The sequence below is a fragment of the Oncorhynchus gorbuscha genome, unplaced genomic scaffold (assembly GCF_021184085.1).
Source record: "Oncorhynchus gorbuscha isolate QuinsamMale2020 ecotype Even-year unplaced genomic scaffold, OgorEven_v1.0 Un_scaffold_3510, whole genome shotgun sequence".
Classification (NCBI taxonomy): Eukaryota; Metazoa; Chordata; class Actinopteri; order Salmoniformes; family Salmonidae; genus Oncorhynchus; species Oncorhynchus gorbuscha.
In genome coordinates this window covers 25259-44702 of record NW_025747727.1, presented here as the reverse complement: position 1 = coordinate 44702, position 19444 = coordinate 25259, and the positions used below count along the sequence as shown (strand labels likewise).

Genomic DNA, 19444 nt, shown 5'->3' with positions numbered 1-19444 from the left:
GAATCTACTTCATGTAATAATGCTAGCCTAGGGAGAGAATCTACTTCAGAGAGTAGTGATAGCCTAGGAGAGAATCTACATCAGAGAGTAGTGATAGCCTAGGGAGAGAATTTACTTCAGAGAGTAATGATAGCCTAGGGAGAGAATCTACTTCAGAGAGTAATGATAGCCTAGGGAGAGAATCTACATCAGAGAGTAGTGATAGCCTAGGGAGAGAATCTACATCAGAGAGTAGTGATAGCCTAGGGAGAGAATTTACTTCAGAGAGTAATGATAGCCTAGGGAGAGAATCTACTTCAGAGAGTAATGATAGCCTAGGGAGAGAATTTACTTCAGAGAGTAATGATAGCCTAGGGAGAGAATCTACATCAGAGAGTAGTGATAGCCTAGGGAGAGAATCTACATCAGAGAGTAATGATAGCCTAGGGAGAGAATCTACATCAGAGAGTAATGATAGCCTAGGGAGAGAATCTACATCAGAGAGTAATGATAGCCTAGGGAGAGAATCTACATCAGAGAGTAGTGATAGCCTAGGAGAGAATCTACTTCATGTAATAATGCTAGCCTAGGGAGAGAATCTACTTCAGAGAGTAGTGATAGCCTAGGGAGAGAATCTACATCAGAGAGTAGTGATAGCCTAGGGAGAGAATCTACTTCATGTAATAATGCTAGCCTAGGGAGAGAATCTACATCAGAGAGTAATGATAGCCTAGGGAGAGAATTTACTTCAGAGAGTAATGATAGCCTAGGAGAGAATCTACTTCAGAGAGTAATGATAGCCTAGGGAGAGAATCTACTTCAGAGAGTAACGATAGCCTAGGGAGAGAATCTACTTCAGAGAGTAATGATAGCCTAGGGAGAGAATTTACTTCAGAGAGTAGTGATAGCCTAGGGAGAGAATCTACATCAGAGAGTAGTGATACCCTAGGGAGAGAATTTACTTCAGAGAGTAGTGATAGCCTAGGGAGAGAATCTACATCAGAGAGTAGTGATAGCCTAGGGAGAGAATCTACTTCAGAGAGTAATGATAGCCTAGGGAGAGAATCTACTTCAGAGAGTAGTGATAGCCTAGGGAGAGAATCTACATCAGAGAGTAATGATAGCCTAGGGAGAGAATCTACATCAGAGAGTAATGATAGCCTAGGGAGAGAATCTACTTCAGAGAGTAGTGATAGCCTGGGGAGAGAATCTACTTCAGAGAGTAGTGATAGTCTAGGGAGAGAATCTACTTCATGTAATAATACTAGCCTAGCGAGATAATCTACTTCAGAGAGTAATGATAGCCTAGGGAGAGAATCTACTTCAGAGAGTAATGATAGCCTAGGGAGAGAATCTACTTCAGAGAGTAGTGATAGCCTAGGGAGAGAATCTACTTCATGTAATAATGCTAGCCTAGGGAGAGAATCTACTTCAGAGAGTAATGATAGCCTAGGGAGAGAATCTACTTCAGAGAGTAATGATAGCCTAGGGAGAGAATCTACTTCAGAGAGTAGTGATAGCCTAGGGAGAGAATCTACTTCATGTAATAATGCTAGCCTAGCGAGAGAATCTACTTCAGAGAGTAATGATAGCCTAGGGAGAGAATCTACTTCAGAGAGTAATGATAGCCTAGGGAGAGAATCTACTTCAGAGAGTAGTGATAGCCTAGGGAGAGAATCTACTTCATGTAATAATGCTAGCCTAGCGAGAGAATCTACTTCAGAGAGTAATGATAGCCTAGGAGAGAATCTACTTCAGAGAGTAATGATAGCCTAGGGAGAGAATCTACTTCAGAGAGTAGTGATAGCCTAGGGAGAGAATCTACTTCATGTAATAATGCTAGCCTAGGGAGAGAATCTACTTCAGAGAGTAATGATAGCCTAGGGAGAGAATCTACTTCAGAGAGTAATGATAGCCTAGGGAGAGAATCTACATCAGAGAGTAGTGATAGCCTAGGGAGAGAATTTACTTCAGAGAGTAATGATAGCCTAGGGAGAGAATCTACTTCAGAGAGTAATGATAGCCTAGGGAGAGAATTTACTTCAGAGTAATGATAGCCAAGGGAGAGAATCTACATCAGAGAGTAGTGATAGCCTAGGGAGAGAATTTACTTCAGAGAGTAATGATAGCCTAGGGAGAGAATCTACTTCAGAGAGTAGTGATAGCCTAGGGAGAGAATCTACTTCAGAGAGTAATGATAGCCTAGGGAGAGAATCTACTTCAGAGAGTAATGATAGCCTAGGGAGAGAATCTACATCAGAGAGTAGTGATAGCCTAGGGAGAGAATCTACTTCAGAGAGTAATGATAGCCTAGGGAGAGAATCTACTTCAGAGAGTAGTGATAGCCTAGGGAGAGAATCTACTTCATGTAATAATGCTAGCCTAGCGAGAGAATCTACTTCAGAGAGTAATGATAGCCTAGGGAGAGAATCTACTTCAGAGAGTAATGATAGCCTAGGGAGAGAATCTACTTCAGAGAGTAGTGATAGCCTAGGGAGAGAATCTACTTCATGTAATAATGCTAGCCTAGGGAGAGAATCTACTTCAGAGAGTAATGATAGCCTAGGGAGAGAATCTACTTCAGAGAGTAATGATAGCCTAGGGAGAGAATCTACATCAGAGAGTAGTGATAGCCTAGGGAGAGAATCTACATCAGAGAGTAGTGATAGCCTAGGGAGAGAATTTACTTCAGAGAGTAATGATAGCCTAGGGAGAGAATCTACTTCAGAGAGTAATGATAGCCTAGGGAGAGAATTTACTTCAGAGAGTAATGATAGCCTAGGGAGAGAATCTACATCAGAGAGTAGTGATAGCCTAGGGAGAGAATCTACATCAGAGAGTAATGATAGCCTAGGGAGAGAATCTACATCAGAGAGTAATGATAGCCTAGGGAGAGAATCTACATCAGAGAGTAATGATAGCCTAGGGAGAGAATCTACATCAGAGAGTAGTGATAGCCTAGGGAGAGAATCTACTTCATGTAATAATGCTAGCCTAGGGAGAGAATCTACTTCAGAGAGTAGTGATAGCCTAGGGAGAGAATCTACATCAGAGAGTAGTGATAGCCTAGGGAGAGAATTTACTTCAGAGAGTAATGATAGCCTAGGGAGAGAATCTACTTCAGAGAGTAATGATAGCCTAGGGAGAGAATCTACATCAGAGAGTAGTGATAGCCTAGGGAGAGAATCTACATCAGAGAGTAGTGATAGCCTAGGGAGAGAATTTACTTCAGAGAGTAATGATAGCCTAGGGAGAGAATCTACTTCAGAGAGTAATGATAGCCTAGGGAGAGAATTTACTTCAGAGAGTAATGATAGCCTAGGGAGAGAATCTACATCAGAGAGTAGTGATAGCCTAGGGAGAGAATCTACATCAGAGAGTAATGATAGCCTAGGGAGAGAATCTACATCAGAGAGTAATGATAGCCTAGGGAGAGAATCTACATCAGAGAGTAATGATAGCCTAGGGAGAGAATCTACATCAGAGAGTAGTGATAGCCTAGGGAGAGAATCTACTTCATGTAATAATGCTAGCCTAGGGAGAGAATCTACTTCAGAGAGTAGTGATAGCCTAGGGAGAGAATCTACATCAGAGAGTAGTGATAGCCTAGGGAGAGAATCTACTTCATGTAATAATGCTAGCCTAGGGAGAGAATCTACATCAGAGAGTAATGATAGCCTAGGGAGAGAATTTACTTCAGAGAGTAATGATAGCCTAGGGAGAGAATCTACTTCAGAGAGTAATGATAGCCTAGGGAGAGAATCTACTTCAGAGAGTAACGATAGCCTAGGGAGAGAATCTACTTCAGAGAGTAATGATAGCCTAGGGAGAGAATTTACTTCAGAGAGTAGTGATAGCCTAGGGAGAGAATCTACATCAGAGAGTAGTGATACCCTAGGGAGAGAATTTACTTCAGAGAGTAGTGATAGCCTAGGGAGAGAATCTACATCAGAGAGTAGTGATAGCCTAGGGAGAGAATCTACTTCAGAGAGTAATGATAGCCTAGGAGAGAATCTACTTCAGAGAGTAGTGATAGCCTAGGAGAGAATCTACATCAGAGAGTAATGATAGCCTAGGGAGAGAATCTACATCAGAGAGTAATGATAGCCTAGGGAGAGAATCTACTTCAGAGAGTAGTGATAGCCTGGGGAGAGAATCTACTTCAGAGAGTAGTGATAGTCTAGGGAGAGAATCTACTTCATGTAATAATACTAGCCTAGCGAGAGAATCTACTTCAGAGAGTAATGATAGCCTAGGGAGAGAATCTACTTCAGAGAGTAATGATAGCCTAGGGAGAGAATCTACTTCAGAGAGTAGTGATAGCCTAGGAGAGAATCTACTTCATGTAATAATGCTAGCCTAGGGAGAGAATCTACTTCAGAGAGTAATGATAGCCTAGGAGAGAATCTACTTCAGAGAGTAATGATAGCCTAGGGAGAGAATCTACTTCAGAGAGTAGTGATAGCCTAGGGAGAGAATCTACTTCATGTAATAATGCTAGCCTAGCGAGAGAATCTACTTCAGAGAGTAATGATAGCCTAGGGAGAGAATCTACTTCAGAGAGTAATGATAGCCTAGGGAGAGAATCTACTTCAGAGAGTAGTGATAGCCTAGGGAGAGAATCTACTTCATGTAATAATGCTAGCCTAGCGAGAGAATCTACTTCAGAGAGTAATGATAGCCTAGGGAGAGAATCTACTTCAGAGAGTAATGATAGCCTAGGGAGAGAATCTACTTCAGAGAGTAGTGATAGCCTAGGGAGAGAATCTACTTCATGTAATAATGCTAGCCTAGGGAGAGAATCTACTTCAGAGAGTAATGATAGCCTAGGGAGAGAATCTACTTCAGAGAGTAATGATAGCCTAGGAGAGAATCTACATCAGAGAGTAGTGATAGCCTAGGAGAGAATTACTTCAGAGAGTAATGATAGCCTAGGGAGAGAATCTACTTCAGAGAGTAATGATAGCCTAGGGAGAGAATTTACTTCAGAGAGTAATGATAGCCTAGGGAGAGAATCTACTTCAGAGAGTAATGATAGCCTAGGGAGAGAATCTACTTCAGAGAGTAGTGATAGCCTAGGGAGAGAATCTACTTCATGTAATAATGCTAGCCTAGGAGAGAATCTACTTCAGAGAGTAATGATAGCCTAGGGAGAGAATCTACTTCAGAGAGTAATGATAGCCTAGGGAGAGAATCTACATCAGAGAGTAGTGATAGCCTAGGGAGAGAATCTACATCAGAGAGTAGTGATAGCCTAGGGAGAGAATTTACTTCAGAGAGTAATGATAGCCTAGGAGAGAATCTACTTCAGAGAGTAATGATAGCCTAGGGAGAGAATTTACTTCAGAGAGTAATGATAGCCTAGGAGAGAATCTACATCAGAGAGTAGTGATAGCCTAGGGAGAGAATCTACATCAGAGAGTAATGATAGCCTAGGGAGAGAATCTACATCAGAGAGTAATGATAGCCTAGGGAGAGAATCTACATCAGAGAGTAATGATAGCCTAGGGAGAGAATCTACATCAGAGAGTAGTGATAGCCTAGGAGAGAATCTACTTCATGTAATAATGCTAGCCTAGGAGAGAATCTACTTCAGAGAGTAGTGATAGCCTAGGGAGAGAATCTACATCAGAATAGTGATAGCCTAGGAGAGAATTTACAGAGAGTAATGATAGCCTAGGGAGAGAATCTACTTCAGAGAGTAATGATAGCCTAGGGAGAGAATCTACATCAGAGAGTAGTGATAGCCTAGGGAGAGAATCTACATCAGAGAGTAGTGATAGCCTAGGGAGAGAATTTACTTCAGAGAGTAATGATAGCCTAGGGAGAGAATCTACTTCAGAGAGTAATGATAGCCTAGGGAGAGAATTTACTTCAGAGAGTAATGATAGCCTAGGGAGAGAATCTACATCAGAGAGTAGTGATAGCCTAGGAGAGAATCTACATCAGAGAGTAATGATAGCCTAGGGAGAGAATCTACATCAGAGAGTAATGATAGCCTAGGGAGAGAATCTACATCAGAGAGTAATGATAGCCTAGGGAGAGAATCTACATCAGAGAGTAGTGATAGCCTAGGGAGAGAATCTACTTCATGTAATAATGCTAGCCTAGGGAGAGAATCTACTTCAGAGAGAGTGATCTACATCAGAGAGTAGTGATAGCCTAGGGAGAGAATCTACTTCATGTAATAATGCTAGCCTAGGGAGAGAATCTACATCAGAGAGTAATGATAGCCTAGGGAGAGAATCTACTTCAGAGAGTAATGATAGCCTAGGGAGAGAATCTACGTCAGAGAGTAATGATAGCCTAGGGAGAGAATCTACGTCAGAGAGTAATGATAGCCTAGGGAGAGAATCTACTTTAGAGAGTAATGATAGCCTAGGGAGAGAATTTACTTCAGAGAGTAGTGATAGCCTAGGGAGAGAATCTACATCAGAGAGTAGTGATACCCTAGGGAGAGAATTTACTTCAGAGAGTAGTGATAGCCTAGGGAGAGAATCTACATCAGAGAGTAGTGATAGCCTAGGGAGAGAATCTACTTCAGAGAGTAATGATAGCCTAGGGAGAGAATCTACTTCAGAGAGTAATGATAGCCTAGGGAGAGAATCTACATCAGAGAGTAATGATAGCCTAGGGAGAGAATCTACATCAGAGAGTAATGATAGCCTAGGGAGAGAATCTACTTCAGAGAGTAGTGATAGCCTAGAGAATCTACTTCAGAGAGTAGTGATAGTCTAGGGAGAGAATCTACTTCATGTAATAATACTAGCCTAGCGAGAGAATCTACTTCAGAGAGTAATGATAGCCTAGGGAGAGAATCTACTTCAGAGAGTAATGATAGCCTAGGGAGAGAATCTACTTCAGAGAGTAGTGATAGCCTAGGGAGAGAATCTACTTCATGTAATAATGCTAGCCTAGGGAGAGAATCTACTTCAGAGAGTAATGATAGCCTAGGGAGAGAATCTACTTCAGAGAGTAATGATAGCCTAGGGAGAGAATCTACTTCAGAGAGTAGTGATAGCCTAGGGAGAGAATCTACTTCATGTAATAATGCTAGCCTAGCGAGAGAATCTACTTCAGAGAGTAATGATAGCCTAGGGAGAGAATCTACTTCAGAGAGTAATGATAGCCTAGGGAGAGAATCTACTTCAGAGAGTAGTGATAGCCTAGGGAGAGAATCTACTTCATGAATAATGCTAGCCTAGGAGAGAATCTACTTCAGAGAGTAATGATAGCCTAGGGAGAGAATCTACTTCAGAGAGTAATGATAGCCTAGGGAGAGAATCTACTTCAGAGAGTAGTGATAGCCTAGGGAGAGAATCTACTTCATGTAATAATGCTAGCCTAGGGAGAGAATCTACTTCAGAGAGTAATGATAGCCTAGGGAGAGAATCTACTTCAGAGAGTAATGATAGCCTAGGGAGAGAATCTACATCAGAGAGTAGTGATAGCCTAGGGAGAGAATTTACTTCAGAGAGTAATGATAGCCTAGGAGAGAATCTACTTCAGAGAGTAATGATAGCCTAGGGAGAGAATTTACTTCAGAGTAATGATAGCCAAGGGAGAGAATCTACATCAGAGAGTAGTGATAGCCTAGGGAGAGAATTTACTTCAGAGAGTAATGATAGCCTAGGGAGAGAATCTACTTCAGAGAGTAGTGATAGCCTAGGGAGAGAATCTACTTCAGAGAGTAATGATAGCCTAGGGAGAGAATCTACTTCAGAGAGTAATGATAGCCTAGGGAGAGAATCTACATCAGAGAGTAGTGATAGCCTAGGGAGAGAATCTACTTCAGAGAGTAATGATAGCCTAGGGAGAGAATCTACTTCAGAGAGTAGTGATAGCCTAGGGAGAGAATCTACTTCATGTAATAATGCTAGCCTAGCGAGAGAATCTACTTCAGAGAGTAATGATAGCCTAGGGAGAGAATCTACTTCAGAGAGTAATGATAGCCTAGGGAGAGAATCTACTTCAGAGAGTAGTGATAGCCTAGGGAGAGAATCTACTTCATGTAATAATGCTAGCCTAGGGAGAGAATCTACTTCAGAGAGTAATGATAGCCTAGGGAGAGAATCTACTTCAGAGAGTAATGATAGCCTAGGGAGAGAATCTACATCAGAGAGTAGTGATAGCCTAGGGAGAGAATCTACATCAGAGAGTAGTGATAGCCTAGGAGAGAATTTACTTCAGAGAGTAATGATAGCCTAGGGAGAGAATCTACTTCAGAGAGTAATGATAGCCTAGGGAGAGAATCTACTTCAGAGAGTAATGATAGCCTAGGGAGAGAATCTACATCAGAGAGTAGTGATAGCCTAGGGAGAGAATCTACATCAGAGAGTAATGATAGCCTAGGGAGAGAATCTACATCAGAGAGTAATGATAGCCTAGGGAGAGAATCTACATCAGAGAGTAATGATAGCCTAGGGAGAGAATCTACATCAGAGAGTAGTGATAGCCTAGGGAGAGAATCTACTTCATGTAATAATGCTAGCCTAGGGAGAGAATCTACTTCAGAGAGTAGTGATAGCCTAGGGAGAGAATCTACATCAGAGAGTAATGATAGCCTAGGGAGAGAATCTACTTCAGAGAGTAATGATAGCCTAGGGAGAGAATCTACTTCAGAGAGTAATGATAGCCTAGGAGAGAATCTACATCAGAGAGTAGTGATAGCCTAGGGAGAGAATCTACATCAGAGAGTAGTGATAGCCTAGGGAGAGAATTTACTTCAGAGAGTAATGATAGCCTAGGGAGAGAATCTACTTCAGAGAGTAATGATAGCCTAGGGAGAGAATTTACTTCAGAGAGTAATGATAGCCTAGGGAGAGAATCTACATCAGAGAGTAGTGATAGCCTAGGGAGAGAATCTACATCAGAGAGTAATGATAGCCTAGGGAGAGAATCTACATCAGAGAGTAATGATAGCCTAGGGAGAGAATCTACATCAGAGAGTAATGATAGCCTAGGGAGAGAATCTACATCAGAGAGTAGTGATAGCCTAGGGAGAGAATCTACTTCATGTAATAATGCTAGCCTAGGGAGAGAATCTACTTCAGAGAGTAGTGATAGCCTAGGGAGAGAATCTACATCAGAGAGTGATAGCCTAGGGAGAGAATCTACTTCATGTAATAATGCTAGCCTAGGGAGAGAATCTACATCAGAGAGTAATGATAGCCTAGGGAGAGAATTTACTTCAGAGAGTAATGATAGCCTAGGGAGAGAATCTACTTCAGAGAGTAATGATAGCCTAGGGAGAGAATCTACTTCAGAGAGTAACGATAGCCTAGGGAGAGAATCTACTTCAGAGAGTAATGATAGCCTAGGGAGAGAATTTACTTCAGAGAGTAGTGATAGCCTAGGGAGAGAATCTACATCAGAGAGTAGTGATACCCTAGGGAGAGAATTTACTTCAGAGAGTAGTGATAGCCTAGGGAGAGAATCTACATCAGAGAGTAGTGATAGCCTAGGGAGAGAATCTACTTCAGAGAGTAATGATAGCCTAGGGAGAGAATCTACTTCAGAGAGTAGTGATAGCCTGGGGAGAGAATCTACTTCAGAGAGTAGTGATAGTCTAGGGAGAGAATCTACTTCAGTAATAATACTAGCCTAGAGAGAATCTACTTCAGAGAGTAATGATAGCCTAGGGAGAGAATCTACTTCAGAGAGTAATGATAGCCTAGGGAGAGAATCTACTTCAGAGAGTAGTGATAGCCTAGGAGAGAATCTACTTCATGTAATAATGCTAGCCTAGGAGAGAATCTACTTCAGAGAGTAATGATAGCCTAGGGAGAGAATCTACTTCAGAGAGTAATGATAGCCTAGGGAGAGAATCTACTTCAGAGAGTAGTGATAGCCTAGGGAGAGAATCTAATAATGCTAGCCTAGCGAGAGAATCTACTTCAGAGAGTAATGATAGCCTAGGGAGAGAATCTACTTCAGAGAGTAATGATAGCCTAGGGAGAGAATCTACTTCAGAGAGTAGTGATAGCCTAGGGAGAGAATCTACTTCATGTAATAATGCTAGCCTAGCGAGAGAATCTACTTCAGAGAGTAATGATAGCCTAGGGAGAGAATCTACTTCAGAGAGTAATGATAGCCTAGGGAGAGAATCTACTTCAGAGAGTAGTGATAGCCTAGGGAGAGAATCTATTCATGTAATAATGCTAGCCTAGGGAGAGAATCTACTTCAGAGAGTAATGATAGCCTAGGGAGAGAATCTACATCAGAGAGTAATGATAGCCTAGGGAGAGAATCTACATCAGAGAGTAGTGATAGCCTGGGGAGAGAATCTACATCAGAGAGTAGTGATAGCCTAGGGAGAGAATTTACTTCAGAGAGTAATGATAGCCTAGGGAGAGAATCTACTTCAGAGAGTAATGATAGCCTAGGGAGAGAATTTACTTCAGAGAGTAATGATAGCCTAGGGAGAGAATCTACATCAGAGAGTAGTGATAGCCTAGGGAGAGAATCTACATCAGAGAGTAATGATAGCCTAGGGAGAGAATCTACATCAGAGAGTAATGATAGCCTAGGGAGAGAATCTACATCAGAGAGTAATGATAGCCTAGGGAGAGAATCTACATCAGAGAGTAGTGATAGCCTAGGGAGAGAATCTACTTCATGTAATAATGCTAGCCTAGGGAGAGAATCTACTTCAGAGAGTAGTAATAGCCTAGGGAGAGAATCTACATCAGAGAGTAGCGATAGCCTAGGGAGAGAATCTACATCAGAGAGTAATGATAGCCTAGGGAGAGAATCTACATCATAGAGTAATGATAGACAGGGAGAGAATCTACTTCAGAGAGATGTAGAGGGAGATCTACTTCAGAGGTAGTGATAGTCTAGGGAGAGGAGAGTAGTGATAGAGAGATAATCTACTTCAGAGAGTAATGATAGCCTAGGAGAGATGTAGAGGGAATGAGGACGGGGGAGAGAGAGATGTAGAGGGAATGAGGACAGGAGAGAGAGAGATGTAGAGGGAATGAGGACAGGGGAGAGAGAGATGTAGAGGGAATGAGGACAGGGGAGAGAGAGATGTAGAGGGAATGAGGACAGGGGAGAGAGAGATGTAGAGGGAATGAGGACAGGGGAGAGAGAGATGTAGAGGGAATGAGGACATGGGGAGAGAGAGAGATGTAGAGGGAATGAGGACAGGGGAGACGTCTTCAGATGTCTCAGATAACTGTTACATGGTGCATGCTCCTCCCTCCCCCTCTCTCCTTCATCCCTTCTCCCCCTCTCTCTCATTCATCCCTTCTCCCCCTCTCTCTCCCCCATCCCTTCTCCCTGTCTCCCCTCTCTCTCCTCCATCCCTTCTCCCGGTCTTCCCCTCTCTCTCCTCCATCCCTTCTCCCCGTCTCCCCCTCTCTCTCCTCCATCCCTCGTCCTTCTCTCCCAGGTGTTCATGTGTTTGGTCTCCTGGCAACAGCCCTAATGACAGACATCATCCAGTTGGCTACTGGTTATCCCACCCCTTTCTTCCTGACTGTCTGTCAGCCCAATTACACGCTGCCTGGGATATCATGTGACCAGGACAACTACATCACACAGGACATCTGCTCTGGGAAAGATCTGTATGCCATCCTGTCTGCCAGGTAACACACACACACACACACACACACACACACACACACACACACACACACACACACACACACACACACACACACACACACACACACACACACACACACACACACACACACACACACACACACACACACACACACACACACACACACACACACACACACACACACACTCTCTGTGTTCTCCAGTTTCAATTAAACCTCCATCTCTCCTTCTCTCTCTCTGCATCACGTCTCCCTCTCTCTCCCTGATTCTTACTCTCCCTCTCCTTCTCTTCAGGAAAGCATTTCCGTCCCAGCATGCAACGCTCTCTGGCTTCGCTGCTGTCTACATCTCTGTAAGCACTGACAGCTACTAACTTGTCTGCCTGCCTGTCTGCCTGCCTGCCTATCTGCCTGCCTGACTGACTGCCTGACTGCCTGACTTTATGAAGATGCATTTGAAGTTAAAATTGGAAACATTGCCATCCGCAAAAGTTCTAACTTTGTGTGTGTGTGCATGCGTACTTCCGTGTGTGTGTGTGTAGATGTATTTGAACAGTGTGATCAGCAGTAGTACTAAGCTGGTGAAGCCGGTGCTGGTGTTTGGATACTGTCTGGCTGCAGGTATAGCCGGACTGACTCAGATCACACAACACCGCTGCCATCCCAGAGATGTCTATGTTGGCTATGCCTTAGGAGCTGGCATAGGAGTCTACCTGGTGAGTGTGTGTGTGTGAGTGTGTGTGTGTGTGTGGGGGGGGTAGACTGAGAAAGAGACAGAGAGAGATGGGAATTAATAATCTTTTAAGAGTTCTCAGGGGGAGAATTTCACTGTTATTTTTTTTAGAAGGCCTGTCTCAACAGATTTCACGCTTCTATCCCTCTCTCTCTATCGCCATCTCCACCTCTCCTTCCCCTCCCTCCGTACCCCCCCTCTAGTCTCTGTATGCAGTTGGTAACTTCAGGTCATCCGAGGAGGACTGCCTCCCCCAGCCTGGCCGGAGGGCTGCGTCCCCCCCCCAGCAGCAGAGGGAGGTGGTGGTGAGGGGAAGAGCCCAGGGAGGTCATGTTTCTCAGCACGGCTCTCTGTACCGCAGCAAGACACCCAGACCCTCAGACAGCAGGGAGGAACTGGGCACTGGACGCTGCAAGGTACGAGATGAAGGGAGACAGGTTGTGTTGTCGTGGTTAGTATTAGTAGTTAGCCACACTATGTTGTTCTGTAGGTTCGTAGGGAGAAGGCCAGCGTAGCATCTCTGAAGAGGGCCAGTGCTGACGTGGAGCTCCTGGCACCCCGCTGCACCATGGGAAAGGAAACCATGGTAACATTCAGCAATACCTTACCCCGCGTCGCCAACAGCAGCAGCAGCACCTCGCCCCCCGGAGACGACCCCTCCAACCAGCGTCACATGGCCTTCCACCTGTCCTTCGACCCCCGCAGGTCACAACCAAGGTACGTTTGTGGCTAGTGTGTGTTGTAGGTGTGTGTCATACAACCCTGGTATTAATCGTCAAGTCAAACACATCATGTGTGATCTGTCAGGCTGCGACCACCGCTGGTGCAGGAGTGGAGACAGCAGCGCTCTGTGGAGAGACGGAGCGAGGAGGAGGGAGAGACGGACACATCTGGAGGAGAGGGAGGAGCAGGAGGAGGGGGCGAGACAGGGGTGATGAATCCTCCCTCCCTTTATCCGATGGTACAGTCGGCCAATAGAGCCGTTGCCACGGCTACCCCAGCGCCAGCCCCACTGGTGCATATCCCTAAGGAGGGGATTAGACCCCCCCCTACTGTCTCCCCTCTACCTCCTTCTGTCTCCTCTCTACCTCCCCCCGTCTCCCCTAAGAGCGCGGTGACGCGTGCCAAGTTGATGTCACTCAACCAGGGAGGGGAACGAGTCAGGGAGGGACCTATCCTGTTGATTTACATTCTAACTAGTGAAGTGATGAAGTAACGCTAAATGTGTGCCTAATCAGACGCCCAATCAGCCGCCCAATCAGCCGACCAATCAGCTGAACGAGTGGTAACTAGCAGGTGAGATAAATATCAAATCTGAGTTAGTTCAAATGAACTGTTGATTTACATTCTAACTAGTGAAGTAACTAGCTAAATGAACTGTTGATTTACATTCTAACTAGTGAAGTAACTAGCTAAATGAACTGTTGATTTACATTCTAACTAGTGAAGTAACTAGCTAAATGAACTGTTGATTTACATTCTAACTAGTGAAGTAACTAGCTAAATGAACTGTTGATTTACATTCTAACTAGTGAAGTAACTAGCTAAATGAACTGTTGATTTACATTCTAACTAGCTGAAGTAACTAGCTAAATGAACTGTTGATTTACATTCTAACTAGTGAAGTAACTAGCTAAATGAACTGTTGATTTACATTCTAACTAGTGAAGTAACTAGCTAAATGAACTGTTGATTTACATTCTAACTAGTGAAGTAACTAGCTAAATGAACTGTTGATTTACATTCTAACTAGTGAAGTAACTAGCTAAATGAACTGTTGATTTACATTCTAACTAGTGAAGTAACTAGCTAAATGAACTGTTGATTTACATTCTAACTAGTGAAGTAACTAGCTAAATGAACTGTTGATTTACATTCTAACTAGTGAAGTAACTAGCTAAATGAACTGTTGATTTACATTCTAACTAGTGAAGTAACTAGCTAAATGAACTGTTGATTTACATTCTAACTAGTGAAGTAACTAGCTAAATGAACTGTTGATTTACATTCTAACTAGCTGAAGTAACTAGCTAAATGAACTGTTGATTTACATTCTAACTAGCTGAAGTAACTAGCTAAATGAACTGTTGATTTACATTCTAACTAGTGAAGTAACTAGCTAAATGAACTGTTGATTTACATTCTAACTAGTGAAGTAACTAGCTAAATGAACTGTTGATTTACATTCTAACTAGCTGAAATGAACTAACATTCTAGCTAAATGAACTGTTGATTTACATTCTAACTAGCTGAAGTAACTAGCTAAATGAACTGTTGATTTACATTCTAACTAGCTGAAGTAACTAGCTAAATGAACTGTTGATTTACATTCTAACTAGTGAAGTAACTAGCTAAATGAACTGTTGATTTACATTCTAACTAGTGAAGTAACTAGCTAAATGAACTGTTGATTTACATTCTAACTAGTGAAGTAACTAGCTAACCATCTCCTCTGTTCATCCTATAGGTCATTGCCATGTCCAAGCAGCATGGACCAATCAGCTCCTCTGCCAAGGGCTCTGACTCCACCTCTTCCTGTGGGGGAGGGTCTTCAACAGGAAGCTCTGAGTCGCCGTACTACCGGGTCCCCTCTGACCATGACAGCCACACCGGGAGCGTTACCGGGAGTATTGTCACCATAGACGCTCACGCCCCTCATCACCCTGTGGTCAGGGTGTCTAGCAGTGTTAGTAACGGGACCCTGGGGGCCAGAGTAACAGCTGCCGGTAACGGGACCCCCTGGGAGCGGAGGAACACCACCAGCGGGAGCGTCGGTGAGCAGGGCCAGAGGGGGGCGCTGCAGCGCCAGGAGAAAGTCTCCGCACCGGACTATCGGGAATACCGAACACTTCCTGTGAAATCAGACTCTATCTGCTCCTCCTCGCCCAGCGAGACCGATTCCTCCACCCTCCCTCCCCCTCCTCAACCCATCTCCTCCCCCCTCCCTCCCCCTTCTCCCCCTCCTACTCACCCCTCCCTCCCCTCCTCCCCACTTCTACTCCCCTCTCCCTCCCCCTCCTCATCCAGATCTGCTGTTGGACAGTTACTCCCCCCTCCCCCGCTCTATGACCCTCCCCCGCCGGCCCACTGTCTCAGCCCACAGCCGCGCTGATCAAGAAGTCTATTACAAGACCATGCAGACGGAGAGGAGATTATAACGCGACATAGAGGAGTTATAATAGACAGTAACACTACTAAAAACAGACTACGAGAAAATAGGGGATAATACAGAGCGTGAGGTTATAAGACGACATAGATAAATTAAGATAGACAGTAGTACCTCTACATAACCATACAGTCAGGGGACGTTATTAAATGTAACACATTTTGGGGAGACCTAACAGTCAGGGGGACGTTATTAAATGTGACACTGTTTGGGGAGACCTAACCTAACAGTCAGGAGATCTACTACATGACTTAAATGAGTGAGAGGAGGTTATGAGACGACTTAGGAGTTAAAATGTAATATAATGGAGGTTATAACTTGGCGTAGAGGAGTCACAATAATCCGAACACTACTTCAATACTGAGAAAGGGTCCAGATGGAAACAGACAAATAGCTGATCTTCAAGACACTGCAGAGTAGGAGAAGGACATGAGATGACTTAAAGAAGATAAGATGCGACATAACAGCAAAACCTACAAGACACTGCAGAGTAAGACTTGGGAGGACTGTTAAGTCAAGGTCTAACAGTAGTGGAGGTTATAACGCGACATAGAACACTGCTAAGTCAGGGTCTAACAGTGGAGGTGGAGCGTGTGAACAAAGGTCGTCAGGAGCATGGAGACTGGATCACTAAAGACAACAGAAACAATAGCAGCACTAGTAGTTGATTTACCACCAACTACCATCTGACTAGACTATACAACTATACTGACTATACTCACCAGCTGTACTATACTGTATATAGGATCTCTCAGGTTTCCATTCCACTGACTTACTGTAGAGACGAAGAAGAGGAGGGGAAAAGGAGGAACGGAAGTGAACATCTTGGAGAGGATTACTACAGTAAACAAAGAGGGGGAGACAAAACTGGAGGGGACATTTGGAGAGGATTACTACAGTAAACAAAGAGGGGGAGACAAAGACTGGAGGGGACATTTGGAGAGGATTACTGGACAGTAAACAAAGAGGGGGAGACAAAGACTGGAGGGGACATTTGGAGAGGATTACTACAGTAAACAAAGAGGGGGAGACAAAGACTGGAGGGGACATTTGGAGAGGATTACTACAGTAAACAAAGAGGGGGAGACAAAGACTGGAGGGGACATTTGGAGAGGATTACTACAGTAAACAAAGAGGGGGAGACAAAGACTGGAGGGGACATTTGGAGAGGATTACTACAGTAAACAAAGAGGGGAGACAAAGACTGGAGGGGACATTTGGAGAGGATTACTACAGTAAACAAAGAGGGGAGACAAAGACTGGAGGGGACATTTGGAGAGGATTACTAAACAAAGTAAACAAAGACTGGGGGAGACAAAAACAAAGACTGGAGGGGACATTTGGAGAGGATTACTACAGTAAACAAAGAGGGGGAGACAAAGACTGGAGGGGACATTTGGAGAGGATTACTACAGTAAACAAAGAGGGGGAGACAAAGACTGGAGGGGACATTTGGAGAGGATTACTACAGTAAACAAAGAGGGGGAGACAAAGACTGGAGGGACATTTGGAGAGGATTACTACAGTAAACAAAGAGGGGGAGACAAAGACTGGAGGGGACATTTGGAGAGGATTACTACAGTAAACAAAGAGGGGGAGACAAAGACTAGAGGGGACATTTGTCTTAACAATGTGAACAGATCCACACACACAGCTGTGGGAAGTGGTTTGGTGGTGGGGCTCTGCGCTACAGACCACTAACACAGTGCACTACTTTTAGGAAACTTGAATTTTGGGATTTTAGATATGATTTTTGCGCTAATTCAGATTACAACACACACACACACACACACACACACACACACACACACACACACACACACACACACACACACACACACACACACACACACACACACACACACACACACACACACACACACACACACACACACACACACACACACACACACACACACACACACACACACACACACACACACACACACGTATACAGACTCAACTCCAATTGTATAAATTTACATGCAATAATATAAATTATTTTTAAGCTCATTTGTTGCTAATCAAACCCCCACTGACAATACAATAAGATAAATGGTGATTAAAGACTGTGTAGACTTGTGGGTGTGGTCTGTGTGCATCGGTTGCCTAGCAGCAGAATGACTTGTTCTGTAGTGGATATCCTCTCTTGATAATAGAACGGTTGAATACTGGTGTTAGTCTGCATGTGTATGTATGAGTGTGAGGGTGTGTCTGTCTTGCATGTGTGTTTCTGTGTGTGAATGAGTGTGTTCTACTTCATTGTGTTTCTATGAACTTGTATTATGACTTCTAAGAAACAAAAATGCTGCCTTTTCCAGAGATGTCATTTATTTACCTTTTTGTCTTTATTACCAATGTAAATACTAATATTATATTACTGTTCTTTTTCATGGGCTACTGTTTATTTAAACTTGTGTTTCCAGGTAATGGTTTTAAACTCCTTGACTAAGGAAATGTCTATTTGAAAATTCATTGAATTTTGTGTGACTGACTGGCATTGGTGGTTTGTGTTTGAAGACCGTGTTAGCCCACTGAGCCGAAGCACAGACATGAGGTTGGAGGAGTCTTTAGTTGTCAAGAATATAGATGTTATCCCTGGAGTAGTGAAAAAGATCCTCTATTCACACACACACACACACACACACACACACACACACACACACACACACACACACACACACACACACACACACACACACACACACACACACACACACACACACACACACACACACACACACACACACACACACACACACACACACACCATCACAGACATCTCAACACTCTGCAGCAGTGTGTGTGTGTGTAGAACTGTCCGGAGGACTGAGGTGGCCTTCATATGAGGAGTGATTCAACAGAACAACACAAAGGCCTCCGCTCTGTCTGTCTCATTCCCTTCTCTGTCTCAAACCCTTCTCTCTGTCTCTTCATATCTTTCTCTACTGTCTGTCCATATTGCTCTCTCTACTGTGTTCATATCTCTTACTGTCTCTACGGTCTGTCCATATCTCTTCCTCTCTCTACTGTGTCCATAGCTCTTTCTCTCTCTCTGTCTGTCCATATCTCTTTCTCTCTCTACTGTGTCATATCTCATGCTCTCTCTACTGTGTCCATATCTCTTTCTCTCTCTCTACTGTGTCCATATCTCTTCCTCTCTCTACTGTGTCCATATCTCTTTCTCTCTCCTGTCTGTCCATATTTCTTTCTCTCTCTACTGTGTCCATAGCTCTTTCTCTCTCTCTGTCTGTCCATATCTCTTTCTCTCTCTCTACTGTGTCCATATCTCTTTCTCTCTCCTGTCTGTCCATATCTCTTTCTCTCTCTACTGTGTCCATAGCTCTTTCTCTCTCTCTACTGTGTCCATATCTCTTTCTCTCTCTCTACTGTGTCCATATCTCTTTCTCTCTCTCTACTGTGTCCATATCTCTTTCTCTCTCTCTACTGTGTCCATATCTCTTTCTCTCTCTCTACTGTGTCCATATCTCTTTCTCTCTCTCTACTGTGTCTATATCTCTTTCTCTCTCTCTCTACTGTGTCCATATCTCTTTCTCTCTCTCTACTGTGTCCATATCTCTTTCTCTCTCTCTACTGTGTCCATAGCTCTTCCTCTCTCTACTGTGTCCATATCTCTTTCTCTCTCCTGTCTGTCCATATCTCTTTCTCTCTCTACTGTGTCCATAGCTCTTTCTCTCTCTCTACTGTGTCCATATCTCTTTCTCTCTCTCTACTGTGTCCATATCTCTTTCTCTCTCTCTACTGTGTCCATATCTTTCTCTCTCTACTGTGTCCATATCTCTTTCTCTCTCTCTACTGTGTCCATATCTCTTTCTCTCTCTCTTTCCCTGTGTCTATCCTTTCTCTCTCTCTCACTGTGTCCAATCTCTTTCTCTCTCTACAGTGTCCATATCTCTTTCTCTCTCTCTAGTGTCCATTTCTTTCTCTCTACTGTGTCCATATCTCTTTCTTAATATCTCTACTGTCTGTCCATAT

General features: G+C 43.6%; 1 protein-coding gene across 1 annotated transcript; it reads left to right on the top strand.

Moving 5' to 3' along the window:
• Nucleotides 1-11343: 11343 nt before the first annotated feature.
• On the top strand, nt 11344-16194 carry LOC124027712 (phospholipid phosphatase-related protein type 3-like; the record flags this gene model as incomplete). Its single annotated transcript, XM_046340083.1, has 7 exons — nt 11344-11570; nt 11845-11902; nt 12092-12265; nt 12486-12698; nt 12773-12999; nt 13090-13132; nt 14750-16194. Coding segments are annotated over 7 exons (1587 nt in total), but the record flags the coding sequence as incomplete, so codon positions are not given.
• Between the last annotated feature and the right edge of the window lie 3250 nt (nt 16195-19444).